This window comes from Chiloscyllium punctatum, chromosome 45 (assembly GCF_047496795.1).
Source record: "Chiloscyllium punctatum isolate Juve2018m chromosome 45, sChiPun1.3, whole genome shotgun sequence".
NCBI lineage: Eukaryota > Metazoa > Chordata > Chondrichthyes > Orectolobiformes > Hemiscylliidae > Chiloscyllium > Chiloscyllium punctatum.
The window spans coordinates 19,400,675-19,422,098 of NC_092783.1; the positions used below are offsets into that span (position 1 = coordinate 19,400,675).

Genomic DNA, 21,424 nt, shown 5'->3' on the forward strand with positions numbered 1-21,424 from the left:
GTTTCACCTAAACTACCTGACTTTGTTTACAATAATTCTAACTCTGTTATAAGAGTTGTTTCTGTCTTGTGATGCCTTTTATATATGTCTTTTTTGTTCAACCATCATGGTTTTAAGTAAACTGTTCTATCTTTATCTTCTCTGCACCTGTAATGTTGTGTTTCCCATTGCTTTCATCCTCTTCCTTCCTTCGGAAATACTGGCTGGTGCACCCCTGGAGAATTGGTTATAATCACCCATTATTGTCATCACTTTTAGATCGTGTGGCACATCATTCACCAGTCCAACTACTGATATTTCTGTTCCTCGCTAATCTGGTTTGAGACTAATCCTATTTAACTACTTCCATTTTTTTATTTATCTACTTTCAGCCATAGGGTAAAGAGCCAAGACCAAAGAAATGACCTCTTCCAGCCCAGGTTAAATTTAAGTTTTTTTTTGTTGGGACTTGCTGACTGCTCAATAATGTTTTGTTCCTTTTAAGGCAAATTGAGAATAATTGCTTTTTCAATCCTATGAATATTTGAGTTTTCCACCCACCTTGAAGAAATTGGGACTATTTGACTCTGGTAGTCCTTTGCAACTACAAAGTAAGTGTTCCAATTGAGTTAAAATTAAACGTTGGGAATAGAGTCAAATCCCAGTATATCTATTAAATGGGAATACATTTGAGAAAGTAACTCCCAGGCTGGAGTTAGGAGCCAGTTACACAGGTCAGTGAAGTTGTCCATGACACTTTGCAAATGGCTTGGTCTTGAAAGCAATCTTGGAAGCAGCCTGGGCGGGAAAGAGTTAAAAAGAACCATGCACAAGCATGCACACAGAAATGGACAATATAATTCATTAGATACTTACCACATTCATTGCCTGGATTCAAGAAAAGCACATCATTAATGGGATTGAACACAGTTTTCATTCAGTTAATCACAACAGTGAAACCTGCCCAGGTCACCTTGTTTCAACAACCTTGCTTTGCCAAGTCAATTGTTCAAATGAGCTCAAGCCCTAGTTGTGGAAATATACTCAAAGTGAGCCTGTACCTTGGTGGAGGAGAGACCTGCAAACACAGCCATGAGATCTGGTCATAGCCCCTGTTTAAGAATAAAGAATGCTTGCGTTCGGATCACACGGAAGTTTGAATTAGTTTAGTGTTTTAATTGATGTTACCAACCCATATTTGCTTGGATTTAACTTTATGAAAAGTTTGCCTTGTATATCATTCAGTGACTGCTCCTATTCATTCATCCTTATTCCATGTTTAGACAATGGGTTGTCAAAAATCATGGGAATTCCTGGTAATAAGTGATGCTATGCTCCATAAAGGACAAGCTACCACAGTATAGTGAGAGAACAAATAATCCAATCATGGTTTTTCATATTGCTTTTTAAAGATTTAAAGGCTGATTTATATTTTTTAATCCTCACTGTTCTGATGTATGTACTGTTTTAAAATATGGAATAAAGCAGAATTTGTTAGCCTGTAGCAGATTTTGAGTAGAAATGACTTTGCTATCAAGTCTTCTTCACCATGTAAATTAACCTGTTTTTTCCTTCTATTGAATAATATTGTATTGTGGTGTTTTTGAACGAGATGTTAATGATTAATGGTGGAAGGCCATGTGAAAGATGAAATGGTCTGCTGATTGAAGTGGTCCATGACACAGACCGTATGATAAAGGAGCAGAATTAGACCATTTGGCCCATCTAGTCTGGCCCACCATTCAATCATGGCTGATATGTTTCTCAACCCCATTCTCCTGCCTTCTCCCTGTAGCCTTTTATCCCCTCACCAATCAAAACCTCTCAGGGTAAGCGGCTTGAGTTGTTGATGGAAACTTGTTAAGGAACAGCTGTGTGTTTGGAGGTGAATATTTCTAAGCAGGTTTCACTAGAGACAAGCAAAACAAAATGCAATCAACGGTGAGAGAACTTTTGATTGACACATGCATTATATATTATCTTTAGGAGTCCCATTAATTCAGTCCAAATACTTCTTTTGAAAACTGGCCAGTGGAAAATCAAAAAGCAGGGAGCTGGCATAAACTAGACCAAAATGAGGACTGACCGACTCTGAAGCACAGCTTTTCCAAACTCACTCAAGTTTCTCTAAACCGATTATATGTACATTATACCGTTCAGATCATTCATGGTGCTCAAAGCAGCTCAAAACAGTCAGCCCATGTGCATCCTGGTCACGAGTCTTTGGATGAAAAGCAGACTCTGCTATTCATTCACTACCTCAACAAGACACTGTAGCACTGGCTATGCAGCACTGGTGATGACTGCATTGTTAAATGGAATAGATGCAGAACAGACTGAGCTGCTCAAACATGGTGTTCTAGGGGCCATCAGCTAGAGCAGCAGCTCATATCTGTCCCCAGTCAGTGACCTCACTGACTGGCAAATCCCCCCACCCATTACCCTGCCATTGGCATCAATCCAGGGACCAATTTCGTTTAATGAAAAGTGAGGGAGAATATGCCAGAAGCAACACCAGGAATACCTAAAAGTGACATGCCCACCTGGTGAAGGTACCATGCATGCCAAACACCAGAATCCAATAGACCGAGCAATGCCATCCCACAACCAACTGATCAGATCAAATCTTTATGTTGTGAATGGTGGTGGGCAATTAAACAACAAATTGGGGGAAAGAAGCTTCCAAAATATCGTTAATGACAAGGCAGCCTAGTCTAAGTAAAAAGATCAGACTGAAGCACTTGCAACCATCTTCAGCCAGAAGTTCCAAGTGGATGATCCATTTCAGCCTCCTCCAGCAGGCCCCAGCATTACAGCTGCCAATCTTCAGCCAATTTGATTCATTCTTGTCAAGTCAAGAAAACTTTGAAGGCATTGGATACTGCGAAGGCTAACATCCCTGAGAGTTTTCTGGCAACAGCACTGAAGACTTGCTCCAGACCTTGCCGGACCCCTAACCAAGCTGTTGTAGAACCGCTATAATTAGGAAAATTGCTTAGATATTTCCCATACACAAAAAGCAGGACAAATCCAACCTGGCTAATTCCTGCCCCATCAGTCTACTCTCGATCATCAGTGAAGTGATGGAAGGTGTCATCAACAAAGCTAACCTACTCAGCAATAACCTGCTCGGTGACACCCAGTTTGGTTTCCACGAGGGCCATTGAGCTCCTGATCTCATTACAGCCTTGGTTCATACATGGTCAAATGAGCTGAATTCTGGGGGGAGTGGGGGTGGGTGGGAGTGATAGCCCTCAACGCTGAGGCTACAGTTAAGCCAATGTGGCATCAAGGAGCCTTTGCAAAACTGGAGTCATTGGGAGTCAGGACAAACCTTTCGCTGGTTGGAGTCAAACCTGGCGCATAGGAAGATGTTCGTGGTTGTTTGAAGTCAGTCATCTCAGCTGCAGGACATCTCTGCAGGAGTTCCTCAGGGTAGTGTCCAGTAAGGAGGTCTGAAATGGGGATCCTCCTTGAGAGGTTCTGAACAGTGTATATTCATAACTCCTCAGATATCAAAGCAGCCTGCACCAATGTGCAGCAAGGACAGTATTTTCACCTGGGCTGATAAGTGCCAAGAATTTGGATAAAAGAAGATGGAGGCATAACATTAATGTCATTGGACTAGTTATCCACAACTCAGAACAGCAAGGCAGCTCATGGGATTTGAATTCAATTAATTATTCAGTGATTGAGACTGTGACAAGTGTCATTGCTGTAAAAACCCATTTTGGTAGTTTTATCTAGTCTGGGCTATATGTGACTTCAGCCTCAGAGTAATGTGACTGATTCTTAACGGCTTTCTGTAATAGCTGAGACAACCACTCAGTTCAAGGGAAACTGGGGGCTTGGAAACAAATGCTGGCTTTGCCAATGATGTCCACATCCCCCTGACAGAAGGAAACAAAACTGAGGAAATCACCCTCGTGCCAGCAGCTGGCTTAAAAGCAGAACAGTATACAGATTCACAGAAGGTGTGACTCCTGCTACCTCTATTCTCACTGTCCAAGGTGAAGCTGGGACTGGCATGTACTGGTCCAATGATTCACTCCTCCACACTGGAGATACCAAATATAGATTAAGTGACTGCTCTGTGGAACCTCCATTCAGCCCACCTTCCAGTGTTTGAATTCTCCACCTCCCTCTCATACTGATACTTCACTCTTTGGACCCCTTTCCGTTTCACTTTTCGTGCAGTTCACAGCACACCCACTCCAGTCATTTTCTTTATTTCTTTCCTTGGCCCGTCACTATTCTCATGAGCTCAGGAGGACTTGTTTTTCTGTCACTCGACCTCTCCTGTATTCCATAGAGCTTCTTTTTAGATATGTCCCACCTATCTCTTGCTTAAAATCCCTTACATCGCAAATTTTCCTCTTTGGCATTAACGTTAAATGTTAACTCGTGTTTCTCTCCACGGATGCTGTCTGATGTACTGAGCATTTACAGTACTTCTTTTTATTTTTGCTTTACAGCATTCACCGTGTGCCGCTTTTCAACTAACGCAGAGATGCAAATTGTTGAATTTACTTCCGAAAATGGTTTCATTTTGCACAGTCAGTGCAAGCACATCAATTGGACTAACTTTAAAACTGATGTGAATCAGCACAAACTCCAGGGAGTGTAAATCCTGCTGTGTAGTCTGCTTGATGGTAAGGCATTTGCTTGGCTCAACAATGAAAGAACTTGCATTTATATAGCAGCTATCTAAGAAAATGGAGCAACTTTTTTTTGTGTTAGTTCAGTCACTTGTGTTGGTGAACATGGCAACTTTTTTTTAACGTACAGCAAGATCCCACAAACAAATCAATAACCAACAACGAGCAAAGAATGATTTGATCTCTAGGACTGGTCTTCAAATCCCAGTGCTGTAGATGGTGGAATTTGATTTTTTTTTAAAATCTGGAATTAAAAATCTAACAATGACCATGAAACCATTGTTGATTGTTGGAAAAACCCATCTGGGTTCACTAAAGTCCTTTGGGAAGGAAACTGCCATCCTTACCTGCAAACCAGAAATCAATTGTTTTGCCTTTACCGTTAACACCTCACCTGAAGGATGGTTCACCCAGTGATGCAGGATCCTATTGAAGTGGAGGATCAGCCTAAATTATGTGGTCAGCTGGGGGTGGTGGGAGTGTTTGAACTCATCAGCATGGTGTCATGGTTACTCCCAAGGTTAAACTCTTAACATAGCTCCTTTGTGGGATGCGACAAACAGAGCTGGAGGGTTTTATACAGGATTCACTGTCTGTATAATGGAGAGACAGTGGCCTACTGGTATTGTTGCTGGACTATTAATCCAGATAATATTCCGAGGACCTGGGTTCAAATCCCAGTGCTGGAGATGGTGACATTTGATTCAATTTTTCTTTTTAAATCTGGAATTAAAAATCTAACAATGACTGTGAAACCACTGTTGGTTGCTGGAAAAATCCCATCTGGTTCACTAACGTCCTTTTAGGGAAGAAAACTGCCATCCTTACCTGGTCTGGCCCGCATGTGACTCCAGACCCACAGCAATGGGGTTGACTCTTCACTGCCCTCTGATAATTAGGGATGGGCAATAAATGCTGCCGAGCCAGCAATGCTTTCATCCGTGATCAAAAAAGAAAAAAAATCTTCAAATATTAACATTGATGGGCACTACAGACAAGGATGAATGATGATTTTTCTTCAGTGTTCAGAAACTGACTTCGTTGCTATCTCCACGAGACAGCTCATTCTACCAAGAATGCTCACGAAAGCGATAGCATTTGATCCTGCACAAAGCTTCTGAAAGCATCGCTGGCCTTTTCCACACTTATGTGATGCATTGCTTGGCGATGGACCCATTACCACAGGGGTGATAAATAAATGTCACTTGCCTTGTTGTGCTCCAGTGGGCACCCATGCAGTGTTCTCAATTTGGATGGAAATGTCAGGACAAATCGAAGGTGTTGTCGGGGGTTGGATGGGGGTGGGAGGTGAAGTGGTGAAGAAATGAACTTGTGGTGATGGTCATGGCTCATCATCTGACCCAGTTCCCTGTTCCCACTTTCTTCCCATACCCTTTGATCCCTTTAGCCCTTAGAACTATATCCAACAACTTCTTGAAAACAAAGGGGAAAAACAAATTAAATTTGCAATCAATCTGTTCACAGAATCCCTACAGAGCAGAAAGAGGCCATTTGGCTCATCGAGTCTGCATCGACCCTCCGAACAGCATTCCACCCACACCAAACCCCTCCACCAAATCCCCGGGATGCTGCAGTGAATGAAGTTGTGATTGCAGAACTTTGACTCTTATTACCCTATGCAGCCAGTCTCATGCTGAAACCCTGATCACCAGCGTAGGTGATCCAGTATTCTCGCAAGATGCTCATCATACCAATTGAACAGGGGGTGATGGGTTTTTTTGACTTTAGATATGTAGGTTCACACTATATAAAATTTATCTGCATATGTGTATTTCAAAATACTGAGAGTTACAATCCAATTTCAATTTCACAAAGTGGCCAGCATGTTCATATAGTGGCTCCAGTTAAGCTGCTAATTCGTGTCCCTCCAGGATGTTGATGGCTGGACAGTGGCCTTGCCTATGAGCATGGGTTAAGCAGTGAAGAGGGTACTCCAGCTTCTCTCGAAAAATAGCAGAGATGTATCTAAAGGGAACCGAGGTAACTATATTTCTATTCATTCATGTGAAGTAGGGATAACTGGCAATTGTTGCTCAGCCCTGAGTGTTCACTGAATGGCTTCCTAGGGTCATTTAGAGGGTAGCTAGGAGTCAACCACATTTCTGTAGGTCTGGAGTCACATGTACGCCAGAGTAGATAAGGATGGCAGTTTCCATCCGTAACGGCCAAGAGTGAACCACAATGATTTTTCATATTAAGTGATTCAGGGTCACTTTCAATTCTTCATTTTATTGATTGAATTTTAAATGCCACTAGATGCTATGGTGAGTTTGGAACCCAGGTTGCCAGAGTGATAGTGACAGTGTGGTACTCTGTCATATGAGGAAGGAAGGAACAGAGAGAAGTATACTGATAAAAAGGGAGGAAAACTCATGCAGAGCATGAGGTGAAAGACCCGTTTGTCAAAGGATTTTGTTCAGAAATTTCCAGGAAAGGCTGAGACATGTAATCTAATGGCACCCTCGTCCACACACAGCCTGTCTTGAGGCCTTTCACTAAAGGCAGTGCAGCTGTCAGGGCTGGTGCTGTGCTGTTGTTGAAAGTTTCCCACTACTTCAGAGACACCAGCTGTGCTATTCCTGTGACAGCTGGTATCGGCCCAGTGAGATAGTGCCTTGTAAGGCAAATATTGCCCATTCAACACTGCAGTGTATTTATTGAAACAAGTGTAGTTTTTGTTTATACAAGATAAAGTTACAGGCCAAATAAATCACAGACAACTGTGTTTGGTTTGCAAAAATAACTCCAACATAGTGCTTTGAATTGGATAATACATTAACCCTTTGTGTGCCTTTTCGAATGATATCACATTTGGTGCAGTTAGTTTTTTTTCAAATGGAAACAGAGGGTGGGATTAACTGTGATGGGTAAGAATATCCAAACTCCTAATCCATGGGTTAGCGAGAGACCTTGATCTTTGGGAATTTAGTTGCTGTTTCTGCTTTGCACTTCTTTTCAAGTTTTGGTGACTTGGAGATTTGAGACAGAGCAGGTCAAAGCTGCCGAGTGCTAGGTGATAACAGTGCCACACAAGGCTTGGTGGGACTTTAATGTCTTAATTTATATGTTGGATGTCTGGCTCTAAACCTAGGAAGCCATGGAATGGAACTGGGATTTCAGGTTGCTCCTGGGCACAAGCCTTGGCACTGGAGTGGGCAGTGGGTAAGTGGACAGGTGGTCTGAGAGCAGAGTGATGTGCAGACAAACAGAATGGCAAGACAGTCCAAGTATATCCTTGGACAGAGAAAGCTTGAGATTCACTTGTAACTTTCAGAAGCTGTTTGAACCTAAATGGAAACCATGTTAAAAACATTTGTACTTGCTCACCAACCCGGGCTGTGTGGCTGTCCCACCTGCACCACCTGATGGGATTCCATCAGAAGTCATGGTGTCATCAAGACTGTTATCAAATTGCGAGGCTCTCTCAGGTCCACTGGTAAAACGCTAGCGCATGAGAACAGGACAAGTGTCTGCCTGCTGTTTTAACCTGTTGGTCAGGCAAGATTAAAGTTGGAGCTGAAGATTCCTACCCACCCTCCTCTCCCAATAGGTTTCTAGCCTCCTGTACCAATGCAGGATCACTCATATCAACCTCCAATATTGCAGGCAAGGCCCCAGACAGGGGTTGGGGTAGATGCTGCAGCACCTGGACATTTGATGACAATTTCAGGAGCCCACGCAGGTGAACTGGAGACTAAATATAGCAGGTAGGTCTTAAACCTGGATGGTTCAGTCTAGCCAACCAATGTTCTAATAGCCATTGCTCTTGTACAATTTGAAAAATTCAAATTAAGAATGCAGTGATTTATAGATTACACAAGGTTAATAAACCCACTGCCTACTCTTCTTTCTCTCACTTAAAGCCATTTTACTGTTTCTGTGGAAATGTCCAAATTTGAAAGGAATGTAAGACTTTTTGTTTGAGGACAAATTAAATTTAAATATTAAAATCTATTTCTCATTTAGAGCACAGTTCTAAACCATTTTTTAAAAAACAGCAACAGATTATAGCTTGAATGCTGAGTGAATTCTTGAAGATTTATTACTTATTTGAACCTGGGGCTGACCTCTCAGTCTTCATGCTTTTCCACAGAATTAAATTATGCCGTAAAGTTCAAGCAAGAAGCCCCTTCATTATCTTGATAATAACCCTCAGTTTTTAACCTGCGCTTTGGAATCTTTCTTCAAGCTGACATCCACACAGGATAAATGACTCTGACCTGAACCATGATGGGTTTATAAAATATAATGATATTTTTGTGTGTAAACATGCCATGGCGCTAACCAGCTGTCTCTGTCCAATCCACTACTGTAGAAATCAGTTTGACACTGGGTAGGAAGTAGAAATGTAAATTTGCAATCAATCTGTTCCATGTTAAGGTGTCTCTCAGGAGAACTAAGTCATACAAATAAATTCAAGAAAAGAGGAATCTGGGAGATTGTAATGAACTCCACAATGCCACATCGTGACTTTGCCTTTGAATGATTACTCAGTGATAATCTATAAATGTGTAAAGGCTATCAGATTTATTCATCTTTCTGCGCCTACACTTCTCTGTAACTATATCTGTTAGGCAGAGGCATCTAGAATGGGAGCTTTGGACTTTGAAAGGATTTGTTTCTTATCCCTCTGCGTCCGTATTTGCAAGTGTCTTTTCTTCCCACTCCATTTGGAAAAGCTGCAGATCCACTAGTGGAACACAACTTGGGAACACATTATGAAACTGAACTCTACAGACACTTTAGACATGCTGATGTGGGACTTTGAAAATCTTGATACACATGTACATGATCCAATTTCTATTTCACAGAAGACCCATCCAGAAATATTCTACAATCTCAATGTCTTTCATCTATCCTGCCTGGATTGCAATCCAGTGTTTCATTACTTGTAAAATAGTAGGCAGAATTTTATTTTCTTGTTTTGAAGCAGTAGTAGGGTACCTTCTTTGTTTAGTATTGAATTTAACCTCCATCAATGATTCTCAATCCTTTCCCAGCCATCCTCTTTTGCGCATGGGATTTATATTGTTCTCTGCATTTCATTTAGGACCTTCATCACATCTTTGTGATAATATGTCCATAATTAATGCAGCATTCCTACTATGAACTGCAGTCTATTGTAGAGGCTTGTTTACATGTTTTTTTTAAAATCAAGTCATTAGGGCTAGAATCCTCTAATAGGCTTTACCAGGACAATTCTATTCATGGTCTACTTGGCTACATCTTCAAAGCAGCATACTGTAACACTTATCCATGGTAAATGGTTTATGTCAGACCAATGCATTTCCAATCAAAGTTCTTCAAGCTTCTATTTCAGTGTCATCCACAAATTTATAAAAGTTTATATTTGTTTCTCAGGTCATTAATTCATCATGAAGGGTCAGTAGTAATCTCCACTTAACAACTGCCTCTTTGAGTCTGTAACACGATGACTTGTTTCTTATTTAACAACTTTAATTCAGTTCCCTGTTCTACTCTGGGTACTTACAGGCTGCAGTCCAATTAGAAACCGGTCATGTGGAACTTTGGAAAAAAATTGAGGGAGCAGTTGGTGCAAAAACTCACTGTAAGAGCTGCAACTTTCAACTTTAATTTAAAACTTGTCAAAGAACTTCAACATTATTCCTTCTTTCAGAATGGTACTTCCCACTGCATATATTCTGCATAATTTCTCAGTTATCTTTTTAAATATGCCCCATTCAAGATCGCCCATTCTACACACTGCTCAAAATTATTTACTTCCCCATGTTTAATGGTTGTGGCTCACTTGGAGCAGCTGTTGCACCAGGTCACAAAGTTCTTAGTTCAAGTCTCAGTTCGTAAAATCCAATTTGATGCCACACATTGGTGCTGCTTTACAGGAGATGCTATCTTTACAGTCAGACATTAAAGATCAGGTGGATGCAAGAGGGCCTTTCACAATCTTCAAAGATGTAAGTTTGAAAATAAGTTACCTGGCTGCTGTTTGTTCTTCAACCACCATTAAACAAAACTCTGATCATTGATGGCTTGTGGAGTGTGGGGTTTTGACTTACACAATATAGCTGCTATGTTTTCTACACTTAGTTTTCAAGACTAACTCATTGCCCGATGACCCAAGGGAGCGAAAGACACTATAGAATTGTAAACTCATTCATTCTTCCTATTAACTAGTTTTCTTTCTTCTCATTCTGCATCTCCTCTAACACTGAGCAAAGATTCCTTCGTTCCAATAGCTAATGCCCTAACATTTAACTCTCCACCAGGAAAGTAGGGTTGGGATCAGGGACTCGTTTAGGGCATCATCACACTCTCCAAGTGCTGGAAAAATTGCCTTAGAGTGATTAGCCATGAGATGGGGCAGCAATTACTCCACTGACTATTTGGCGTGGAATTCAGAAGAATGATGACTTTTTAAATTTCCACATAAATTCTGCAATAAAGTTGCAAAATCAGCTCTGAGTCAGGTTTTATGTGACATGCCACACTGCAGCATTGACTACACAAAATCAAATAGAAGATAGGCTGAGCTAGCCATTCGGATACAAAGTTGGCTTGAAGGTCGAAGACAGAAGGTGCTGGTAGTGGAGGCCTGTGACCAACAGTGTGCCACAAGGATCAGTGCTGGCTCCACTGCTTTTTGCCATTTATTTAAAATGAGTTGGATGTGAATCGAGGAGGTATGGTTGGTACGGTTGCAGATGACACAAAAATTGGTGGTGTAGCTCACAGCAAAGGAGACTATCTCAGAGTACAACTGGACCTTGACCAGATGGGCAAGTGCACTGAGGAGAGGCAGATGGAGTTTAATTTAGATAAATGTGAGGGAGCTGCATTTTGGAAAGGCAAATCAGGACAAGACTTATACACTTAATGGTTTTATCCTGGGGAGTGTTGCTGAACAAAGAGACCTCGCAGTGCAGGTTCATTGTTCCTTGAAAATGGAGTCGCAGGTAGTTAGGATAGTGAAGGCGGCATTTGGTTTCCTTTATTGGTCAATGCATTGAGTATTGGAGTTGGGAGGTCATGTTGAGGCTGTACAGGACACTGGTTAAGCCATTTTTGGAACAATTCTGGTCTCCCTGCTATAGGAAGGATGTTGTGAAACTTGAAAGGGTTCAGAAAAGATTTACAAAGATATTGCCAGGATTGGATGCTTTGAGCTCTCGGGAGAGGTTGAATAGGCTGGGACTGTTTTCCCTGGATGGAAAGCTGAGATCTTAGAGGCTTATAAAATCGTGAGGGGCATGGACAGGGTGAATTGTCAAGGTCTTTTCCCAGGGTCAGGAAGTCCAAAACTAGAGGGCATAGGTTTAAGGCGAGAGGGGAAAGATTTACAAAGGTACCTAAAAAGGGGCAACTTTTTCGTGCAGAGAGTGGTGCGTGTATGGAGTGAGCTGCCAGAGGAAGTGGTGGAGGCTGGTACAATTACAGCATTTAAAAGGCATCTGGATGGGTATATGAATGGGAAGGGATGAGAGGAATGTGGGCCAAATGCTGGCAAATGGGACTAGATTAATTTAGGATATCTGCTCAGCATGGATGAGCTAGACTAAAGGAGGGGTCTATTTTTGTGCTGTACATCTCTATGACTCTACTTTGCTCGCTGTAATGGGCTCTGTAGGTTCTCGGTTTTGGTTGACAGGGATGTTACTTACACTCCTCCTTTTGCAACTTGCTAGTATAATGCAGCAATACATAACTCCCCCCAATGAATTGAGGTGTTACGACGTTGGAAGTGTTTTTAAAAAATAACTCCTCTGCTGGTACCACATAATGTAATGCTTTACAAAAAAACACTACTGGGAAGAATCTATGTCGCAATCCACACTGGAATTTAACAGAAAATAGTGATTTTGTACATCTCAGTACTACAGGTTATGTTTGTGGTTAATGGCATTACAGCAATTGTTAGTGTAAAGTAATTTAGATAAAAATTAATCTGACTTTCTCCCTAGTGTCTTCCCCAATATTTAACCCTCAATCAACATTTAACTAACAAATTATCTGGCAGTCATCAGTCCTGTGTCCAAACTGATAATCAAATCTTCTATGTAACAACAGTTTATACTTCACAAAGTTCTGTTTTTACTTTAAATCACTGTTGGACACGATGAAATGTGCTATATAAATGCAAGTCTGTATTTTCAGATTTCATTAGCATTGTGTTCTGGGTTTCCACAAGAATTACATTGGGAAGAATTAACTCTGGCATACAGAGTCCACAAGAAAACAGCTTGTTTTCCAACCTCCTCCATCTTTTCTCAGTGTCCCCCACCTTTTTTTTAAAAAAGTGAATTGTATTCCCTTTCTCTGCTCTAACTGCCTAAGCTACTTCTAAACCTTACAGCTACTGCTGTTTCTTTATGAGCTACTATAATGGGAAATTCAGGAAGGTATTATATGCAGGAAAGGTACAAACGACAGCATTTTACATAACACTTAAAGTGAGTGGCTCAAGAACTTCCCCCCACCCCCATTCCTGAGAGCTAGTTATCCCCATGTAATACAACAGTTTGATGGATCAGTGTGGGAAGCTAATACGCAACGTGGTGCATAACCAAGACTATGAGTCCTCTTAAGACACCAGCAAACATCAATTTCGAACAATCAAAATGAACTCTTTCACTCACAAGGTCAACTTGTGCTACCACTGGTCAGTCAATTAGAAAGCTGCTTGAAATTAGGGAACTTGGCTCCATAGAATCATCTTCATCTAGAGGTGGGCATATTTATTTGGGAAAGAGGAAATGACCAAAAGCGATCAAAACCTCACTTATTTAATTCCTTCTGCTTTTCTGAACACCTTCATTGCATCAGCAATTGTAACTTGGAATGTCCTTGGGCAATTTTACATTATAGCCAATGAAAACTCCACTAGAGGTAGAGGCAGAAGGAGGTCATTCAGCTCATCAAGTCTGCTTCTTTGTTCAATGCAATCATGGCTGATCTGATCATCCTCTAATTCAGGTCAAAGGGCAAACAATTTCTCCAAGAGTTCAGAATCTGCTGTAGTAGCGCATTTTATTTCACCACTAGTGCATTGCACCTCAATTCTAGGAAGCTTGGCAAAACACTGGACCCTTGGCAGCAATTTGAACACCAAATTGCAAGCTGGACAGTGAAGCACCTTAACCTGGCTTGTTCATATTGCCAGAAGATTGCTTAAATGGAAAAACTAAACTTACTCTGGAAAATGACACACCTGGAGAGGAAAGACCTTTTATTTTGAAATGGCATCTCAGGTTTAAGTGTATAAATAGAACTGTCGGTGACCTTGAAGTGGTCTTGGTGGTTAATTTCATAGACAGAACACTAATTAATTAGAATACAGAGTCCAATTGGTATCAACACGCTTCAAATTATACTGAGATCCATTGAATGCAGATAATTCATTATTAGGGTACCCCAGATAGTGATCAAACAACCCGCTCCTTTTTTAAAAATCTCCTTTCTGTTTATTTCTCCATCATCTGCTGTCCTCAATTCCAAGGATTAACACACAATCAGCCTCAGTTATTGTGACTGGAGAATATCTTAGAAGATGGACAAGCCCGGAAAATGAAAACAGGCCAAAAGTTCAGAAGCAGCCTCTTAGTCATGCAACATGCTGGATGTGTTTAGGGAGCAAATGAAGCAGTAGGAGGGAGGGATTAACAGCACAAACATGCTGACAGCAGCACAGCAAAGAGGGAGGTCACCTGCAAAGTGAGTGTACACCCCAACCCAAAGTCAGTATTGTTGACTCTTCCTGGACAAGGAAGAAGTCACATGAATTTGAATTCAAACATGAGAATTGTTGAGTTCACTGACTGGTTAGTTGTTGAAGTGTTTGGTTCCAGTGCAGATGCAGGGACATTAGGAGTAACAGAAAACGTAGGGGTTGTTTCATGTCAAGAAAGGTTTATCACGACTTATGAACTGTAATAATGAGATGTACACTCCAGTGAGCAAACATCAACAGGCTTCAGACCAGGACTGCATGACGTGAAGACCAGAAAGCCCATCAGCCACCGAGCTGGGAGATGAGATGCCAAATGCATCCTTGAGTCTACAATCACTTTGTAGGAAAAAAAATCCCCATGGCCCTTAGAAACTGTAACAAAGATGCTTGTTTATCAGTGATGGGAGGGAGGTCACTGAGGTTTGCTGGGGGTGTCAATAAGGTTGTCAGGAATGAAGTAGAATTCATAGGCTCCAATGTCACTGATCTCTCCTTGTCTTAGAAGTCTATTACAATAGCTTGAATGATAGTTTCAACTCTTAAAACACTAATCACATACTGGATTACAAATAAAGGTTGGTTTAAGAAGTGGCGCCATTTGACTGTTTATCTCCTGACTGGTTGACAACTAAAAGAGGCCTAGCTACTCCATTCAGATGGACATGTTCAGCTAGGATTTCATTCAAACATCGGTTCCATTGTGTTTTCTCAGCATTATTTTTCGTGTTTCTTTCAACTATGAATTCTCTGTTTCTCACGTTTGCACGATGACCATCAATTAGGAGCAACTAATGTCAATGGAAGTCACAGCCTTCGATTCTGGGGATAGAGGCCTAAATGAGGAGCTTAGTAATAGGGGCTCAGTTGAGGAAATCTGATTGCAAAAAATAGTATGCAACAGAGCTTTAAGTTCAGTCTGAACACAAACTCATATCCTAAAGCCTTCAGTGGTGTGGGTTCAAATGAAAGGGAAGCCCTATGATCCAAATTAAGGCAATGTCAACGCCCTAGTTGGCTCAAGATAAGTCTTGAAACTTCTTGTAGCTGCACCAGGGAAAATATGGTAAAATAGTGTATTTCTTAATAACCAGCCACATAGATCTTTGGTATAAATATTGATGCATTTCACTTCATTGAGGCAAGGAGGAGTGAGAGAGGCTGGAAGCAACTACTGTGGTGGACCCATGGTAAAGTGATCCCAAACGGCAGCTTCAGACATCACACAACTCCTGCTCAAGACTGGAGTTAATGGGCCGATTCATGGCAATATAGGAGAAGCACAATATCTTCTTGGAGATCAGAGCCAAGCTGGAATAGGATCTTATTTCCAGTGATGGTGGGGAGGGATGACTGTGTCTCTCCACATTATTTTATGGCCTCTCCTGACTAAAAGAGGGAGAGAGAATACTGTGGAGTGTTTTGATGGGAAGTCATGCCTTCACAGTCAAACTATTGTTCTAAGATTTAGCTTCTCCAAGATCACTATTGTCTAAGAGCTGTGGGTGTAATGGAGAATAGCCACACTCATGTTGTATACCCAGAAACCTTGCCCGAGTGAGTCCGGACAGTGCTCCTCTAAGCCCCGGACATACTCCAATAGTGGGCAGTTATTCCATTCTCTTCATGTGGTCATGACTTAATCAAGGCGGGCATCCTATGAGCATTGTACCTATGTCAGCTGCTCACACTGTCTCCTTGCTCCACCAGCAAGGAGACAGTGGTATTGTAAGCACTTTGATTGGATCAGCAGCTTAAAAGAGCCTCTTCCCCCCATGTCTTGCACTGAGCTGTGTTTACCTCAATTGCTTAGTGGACTAGGCAGTGCAAGGCTAAGTGACACCAACTGGGAAAGTCATCAGCCAATGCTCCAAGTTTTTCCCCAATGTGGACCCCGTTTAGAGGCTTGAAGACATTAATGGCCACCCAATAGGTGGCAGGTGAGGAGCAGCAGACTGGAACTGAACTCTGACCTTGAGATAGGCAGAGGTAAAGCAGTCTGGAACTGGAGGTAATGTGTGAGTGGACATTAGAGAAGTTCAACACTGGACTCTGTACTGATCTACCTCATGTGCCTGTTCTCACAAATTATGCCTGATAAACTGCTGCTTCAGGACATACAGAGGCTATTAATGTTCTCAGGATGGTTAAAAGAAACAGGAAGCACGCTATACAAGGAGCTGAGTGGAACAAGCCAGTTAAATGAGAGGGGTGGGGAAGGATCTAGAGATTGCACAAGCTTCCCCACGAACTAAATCATTCTACATTGAGGAAGAAAGGACCAACTTTTACTTGAGTAGACTCCGGTTGCACATGGTAATGATTATTCCTGGAGCCTGGAGTCTACACAAACTGCCTGGTGTGGAATTTGAACAAAAGGTCTGTGTTCCCAAACTATTTAATTTTGTTTAAATATAAATTGGATTCTGTTGCTTATTTCTAGCCTTCCACCACAACTAAGGAATCCTTAAAACTCTTTGGTGGGATGCACACAATGATTTTAACTTTTCTCGTTGCTTTCCCTCCTGCCAATAAGGGCCACCAGTCAGAAATCTCCAGGATGAATGTGTCATATCTGTGCTATGAGACTGGAAGAGGAGATTGTGGTAGCACCTAATTTGATGGGAGGGTTCCACATTTCACTTTCCCTGCCCCTGTTCTGTGCTGATCTCAGCTGAGCTGAGCTGTTGGCATGAGGAATGAGTGTTACCTCAGAGTAGAAGTTGACTGACAAATTCCAGAAGTGGTCGTGAGGCAGGATATGAAATTCTGCTGACTAAACCAAGGAGAGGTTTCTCACCCGCGTGTGTCCTAAAGTACAGATGCATTGTATCCTTTTCTAAGGATATAGGCCAATCAGTCCATCAAAGGTTCTGGTGGAGCTCAGAAACTCAGGTGCCCCTCAGCACTGACCACACTCATTTAGCTCAGGAATGAGTTATAATAAAGGAGGCTGTGTTCGCCAAAGAGGAACACGCATCATTTTCTTTGTCTTCACTTATTCTTTCATGGGATGTGGGCTAGGGTGGGATGGGCCGAATACCCGTCCCTAATCGCTCTTCAGATGGTGCTCACGAGCTGTCTCCTTGAACTGTTGCAGTCCATGTGGTGTAGATAGACACCGAGTGCTGTGTCCCCTTCAAGGACTACCCCATTCTCAAACTATTGGCGGTTTGATCAGAAAAATACAGGGTACAATTTCTGAACTAATATAACAGAGGTAGACTATTCATCAAATGAGCCAATGGCAAGACCTCCTTAAAGTGATTTACTTAGATTAGATTAGATTTACTTAGATTAATTACAGTGTGGAAACAGGCCCTTCAGCCAACAAGTCCACACCGACCCGCCGAAGCGTAACCCACCCAGATCCATTCTCCTACATTTACCCCTTCACCTAACACTACGGGCAATTTAGCACGGCCAATTCACCTAACCTGCACATTTTTTTTTTGGACTGTGGGAGGAAACCGGAGCACAAGGAGGAAACCCACGCAGACACGGGGAGAATGTGCAAACTCCACACAGTCAGTCGCCTGAGGCGGGAATTGAACCCGGGTCTCTGGCGCTGCGCAGTGCTAACCACTGTGCCGCCCAGAAAGTGTATCCTTCTCCCACACTCACCCTCACCCCACCACTCAAGCATCTCTCCATCTCTCCCCATTTTGAGCACTTCAAGGTCATTCAGCATTCATTATCTGGTGCAATACATTCTTGACCTCGCACCTTGCTGAATTTTGTCCCACATTTTCATTGAGTGGGCTTTTTTTGAATGCCAAGGTCGTACACTTCCTGCCCACCTAGTCTGACCTCGCTGTGCCAGTTTTCATTTGTTGCTACCTTTAGTAGCTCACCCACCAAGTCAGAAGCAAAAGTACCACTCACTGTTTCGAGAGACGGAAGTAATTCACTTGTCTATGGAATAACATCATATAACATGCGTCCCCTGTACATCAGCGACAATAATAGGGAGGAAATCAGGTTTAAACACAGCTGGGATTCAATGAAGGGAAGACCTACTCTGATGGAAGGAATTGAAGAAATAAAGAGGATGTAAGGAAGCCTCTGGAAATGGATGTTGCAAAGCGAAGGGGTGGCGGGGGGGTGGTGGGGAGTGGGGGAAGTGTTCAGTTAGTAAAGCACAGGAAGTGGATTAGCTTGCAATTTCACTGCACACTGCCACACAGCCAAAATAAAAAAAAAGTCACCCCATAATTAGCCAGAGAGAAGCTGAGGCCTGAACCTCGAGTATAGCACAGTTCTGATAACACCATGGGAAGTTCAATGAAAAGGTGACATGCAAATTCAGCCCTGCCTGGGCTAGTATTCTTGCTGCTGTCTTTCAGTGAGACATGCAGGCTCTTCAAAGTGAATGTGTGTGTCACCAATTCATTGAATGAGATCACAAAGTTTCCTTTGCACCTCTTAGCGAGTGGAGAATATAGGTTCAGCAGCTTAGTGTTTAGCTTCAGTGTCAATGCATTTTTCCAAATGCCCTGAACTTTGATCTTCCTGAGAGCCAGCGGGTTCCTCGCCAATGCTGACGTGTATTTATTTAGAACACTGAGTCACAGTAACATTTAATTTGTGACAATAACAAACCACTCAAATGTTTGTACACACTCCTGATCTCTCTTCGAAATAACATCTGGCATGCCCTCAATGCAGCTTGATTTTGATCGAGACTGACCTGTTGGTCATTGCTGTTGGGCTGGGATCGAGCTTGCTTTGTACATTATATAGAGTTGAAGGACAGAAATAGGCCGTTCAGCCCAAGTGGTTTATATTTTGTAGTATTATCCTTCTGTAGTATTATTCCAGATAACCATAGCTGGCACCTTGTGAGAGTTGGCACCTTCTCCAGTTGGTAATACTGGGCCAGGGTTGTTTTAAAAGGTAGCTCACTGCCATCAATTCCCCTTTCATCGTTGCTTTGGCATGGGCTTATCTGTTGATTAGTGGTAGAGGACACACCAGTGTAGAATATCTACAGAAGAGGCACTGTTCTGGTATAACCTGAAGGTTTATAATATGAACAGAAATGAGCACACCTACATTTGATCAGGTATAATGACTCGGGCCTCAAGGACTGTCACTGATCCATTTGATTCCTCTAAATGGTGGAGTGGAATTCCCTGCTTCACCCAGTGTGCATGACATTGAGTGGGTGGAGCCAATCCAACATTAACCCTTTCAGAACCATTACCTAATGACTGATCTCACTTTCTGCGCATCTTATTCCTACCTCAGTCACCTGCTTATCTAGCTTTCCCTTAAATCTATTTTTGCTGTTGAACACAATTCCTCCATCCAGGACGGAGTTTGGAACCATTCTCCTTTGTGTTATATTTATGGGGTCTCAGTTTCAGTGTCTCCATTTCCTATCAGGAAGTGGGGGGGGGGGGGGGGAAAAGAGATGGCTTCTCTACATCCAGCTTAACAAACCTCAAGACCTTTCACAATCGTTTTTAGGACAACCCTCAGCCTCTCCTTTTCAAAGAGAAAAGAGTTGCAACGTGGGATCAGTCCCACCTAGAATCCTTCTCTTCTCCCTTCCTCTCCCCAGGGACTGAAGAGGGTAAAGGGGATGTCGTTAATCTCAAACCCAACGGTAAATTGTGGCGAGTACTCACTCGCACCTCGTTTTTGCATTAACCGAGGAGCAAGACTGTGCGCCGAGCAGACTTTGACAAATTAGCCTTGCACTTTGTGAAAAGGATGGCTTTTTTTCACCAAGGTATTATCAGCCATGAACCTGTAACCTGGTTCAACCATGAAAAGGGACCAAGGGTGGGAACTGGATGACGGAGGGTCGTTCAGGCTGCATTTGGAACATGACCAGGTTTTCACACTGCAGGCCATGTCTGCTTAAAGTGGCAATGGTTTGGCTGCCACCCACATTTCAGTCTGAACCCCAATGGTGAGGGAAGCTCACACTGCAAAGCTGTGCTGGCTTGGAGGGGTAAGCAAGCTGGCATTACACATTCTCATGATAAACCAGAGGCATGTCCAGTGAGGCACTCCTCTTCATCAGCCGACTTACTCAAAAGGACTCTGACACGTGTGGCAAACTTGCTAGGTTTGGTTTACTCCTGTGTGTTAAAAGTCCCTGATTGTAACAAGTAATGCATGGTTTACATGGTTTACAGAAGATCAGGATTGTTAAAAGGAGATTTTCTGACACTATTGGCAGTGGGATACCCCAGATTAAAGCAGATTTGTCCACAGAATCCCTGCACTGTGGAAGCAGGCCATTCGGCCCATCAAGTCCCACACCAAACCTCCAAAAGAGCATCCCACTCAAACCCACTACCCTATTCCTGTAACCCTGCATTTCCCCATGGTTAATCCACCTAACCTACACATCCCTGAATACTATGTACAATTTACCATGGCCAATTCGCCTGACCTGCACAGCTTTGGACTGTGGGAGGAAACCGGAGCACCCGGAGGAAACCCCCACAGACATGGGAAGAACGTACAAAATCCACACAGTCGCCCAAGGCTGGAACTGAACCTGGGTCCCTGGCACTGTGAGGCAGCAGTGCTAACCAACGAGTCACTGTGCTGCCATTAGCAGTCACCAATGGTCATGTTGGAGTTATTGTAACACATGAGGAGATCACTGGCTCATCAAGCCAATGTTGGTGCTCTTTCAAGCACTCCAGCCAGTCCCCTTCCCACAACAAATCGATTTCCTGTCTTGTGCATATCCAATTTGCTTTTGAAATCATTGATTATTTCTCTAATAGATGGTGAGTTCCAGGACCCTACTGAACATTGTTTAAAATTCTTGGTTACTCCTGTATCGGTTCGGCCTACAGCTTGTGCCCTTCAGTAGTTTGGAAGGTTTTATTTTTCAGGCTGGTTGCTGCAGGAACTGACGCGGGCCGGAGAAATTTTAACGCTCAAGAGAGCTCAGTGCTGGACCCGGTATCAGTTACACGATGGCTCCTTTCTAACGGACGTGAGTGAGGTGGAGTGGGGTGGGATTCGGTGTTATCAGAACTCTGTATGACTGCTGTTCAGTCTCGACCAGCAGCCAAGCACAAGGCTAAAGCAG

The 21,424-nt window shown here is 42.6% G+C and overlaps 1 protein-coding gene across 12 annotated transcripts in view; it reads right to left on the reverse strand.

Annotated features, from left to right (window-relative positions):
* Positions 1-21,424, reverse strand: part of LOC140467201 (transcriptional enhancer factor TEF-5-like) — a 262,516-nt gene that overhangs the window by 54,728 nt on the left and 186,364 nt on the right. For 9 of the 12 annotated variants that reach the window (XM_072563403.1, XM_072563410.1, XM_072563398.1 and 6 more), the window contains one exon: positions 856-867. The exons of the other annotated variants lie outside the window; for them this stretch is intronic. In XM_072563403.1, coding sequence (XP_072419504.1) covers positions 856-867 — 12 coding nt within the window. The remainder of the gene's footprint in view (positions 1-855; positions 868-21,424) is intronic. 12 annotated transcript variants of the gene reach the window in all.